Genomic DNA, 2,026 nt, shown 5'->3' on the forward strand with positions numbered 1-2,026 from the left:
AGAAGAAGGAGAACCTGATTTTGTTCACGATAAAGGCTGTTAAGGGAGGGATGACATCAGCAGGAATCCTCCTGAAGCCATGAGGAGCCCGAGAAGAATAATGTAAAGTTTGAGCTACTTAGTTTTCTCTATATTTTAATATCTCCTATTATTCCATGAAATGCAAGTGTGTCTAGGAAGTAACGATTTTTATATAAGACGTGCTTTAATAAAATAAAAAAATGTGCAGGGAAAGGGCAGCCATTAAAGAGGAAGTGCTCATAATGTACTATAATCTCAAGAGTATACGTATCCACCCTATATTTGTCTATCTAATACTCTTTGTCTTGAGATGTATCATCATTTGAACAATCCCTGAGATATTTCACGTGTTGCTATTAAATCAGCAACATTCTATTAATCTGTTGCTTGTATCTATAAGAGTAAGTCAGAGTCCCACTGTATATGGGAACAAAACTGATATGGCAGGCGTCTAGTATTGATGGTTAAATTATTCTTGAAAGTTCTCCACTGATATCCGCAGAATACGTGTCTATGACGAGTATGTGCACTCGGGGGTAAATGCTATTTTCAGTTTATTATAGGAATGTAAGACAATGGCTCTAAACATTAGGATATATAAAATAGAGTTATATTATATGCTTCAGTAACGGTAGGGTGATGTTATGTAAAGAGTAGCATCTCAGGAAAGAAATAAGTGCCAGTGACCGTATTCATATGTGAGTAGTACGCACGGGTTCACGCTACAGATACAAATAGTGAATTCAGACATGATTATGCTTAGCAGGAAAATAACACACAAGTAGATAGGCTCATGCAATATAATGAACTGTATAGATCCTCAGATATTAGAAGAGGAAGAAGGATATGACTTCTTGAAAGGAGAAACGAAATATATGAATCGCCACATAAATGACATAGATCTGTGGATGTCTGTGAACATACCCAGAAGAAAAATGGTGAAGACTAGTGTTACTCCCTGTAATCCTGAAACGAAGGAGGGAATGAGCAAGCACAGATACTCCTGAACATGATTATACAGGAGCCATGGAGATAAGAAATAGCTGAGCACATTCACCAATACTGAGAGTACGAAGCAGGAGACAATATTAGAAGAGAATAACTGTTTATGGCATGATAAAGAGGTTTAGGGAAGAATTGTGTTAGATGTATCATATAGAGAAATAATTCGATCCTACGAGGAGTTACAGACAAATATGCAACTCTCTATGTATGATAAGCTCCATCAGCAATTATTTTTGTGAATATTGCATCCTCCTAGTTAAAGTGAATGGTGCGGAATTACCTATATTGCATTACACAAGGATACGTAGGGGGATGCCCTCGTGATGTGATACACAGGCGTATCCAACCGTGTAGTCTACATACGTTACTTCCTTTCCAGTATTAATAATTATGTTAAAAGGCATTCTGTTTCAGGAGACACCTACGGAATAATATTCGGCTAAATAATAAGACATAACAGGGTTACTGTGTTTTGTAACAGTTAACAATGGAGTCTGTGTGCCATGATAATTAACATAAGGATGGTAAACACATGTATCGGAAATGAATGGATAAGAGCAGGTAATCTCGTTATAATGAGACTTGAAGGATCCTCTTTCAATATGGAGAATTCAAGAATTTCAGAAAGTGCTAATTACAATAATCGGTAAAAATCCGCTGGCATAGATTTAAGATATCGTGTGTATTCATTTCCGAGCGTACTGCGCAAGGACGGTGGAATGATTAATTTGTGAAATTGGAGAGCCGTTTCACGTTTTGAGACTAGATTCCATTTCACCCATACATGAAAACAATAGGATTAACTGGATAAGGTAATGCTATGTATACATCCCGTGGGGTTCAATTAAGATGAGCCAGCATTCGGTATAGGGATCAGTCATTAGGAATATCACAATGGCGCATAGAGTGTAATAATGACAGTCCAGCGGAAGAGTTGAGGCAGGAAGGAAGTGTTATATGTGAATTAAGTGTAAATGAGATAAATGAAGAGCGCGTGTAA

General features: G+C 37.2%; 1 protein-coding gene across 1 annotated transcript; it reads left to right on the forward strand.

Annotated features, from left to right (window-relative positions):
• Positions 1-824: 824 nt before the first annotated feature.
• C922_05178 (hypothetical protein) lies at positions 825-1,028 on the forward strand (the record flags this gene model as incomplete). The annotated part of the gene is made up of 1 exon (XM_008820750.1): positions 825-1,028. The coding sequence occupies one exon, from the start codon at positions 825-827 to the stop codon at positions 1,026-1,028; it is 204 nt and encodes a 67-aa protein (XP_008818972.1).
• Positions 1,029-2,026: the final 998 nt, after the last annotated feature.

This window comes from Plasmodium inui (assembly GCF_000524495.1).
Source record: "Plasmodium inui San Antonio 1 unplaced genomic scaffold supercont1.43, whole genome shotgun sequence".
Taxonomy (NCBI): Eukaryota; Apicomplexa; class Aconoidasida; order Haemosporida; family Plasmodiidae; genus Plasmodium; species Plasmodium inui.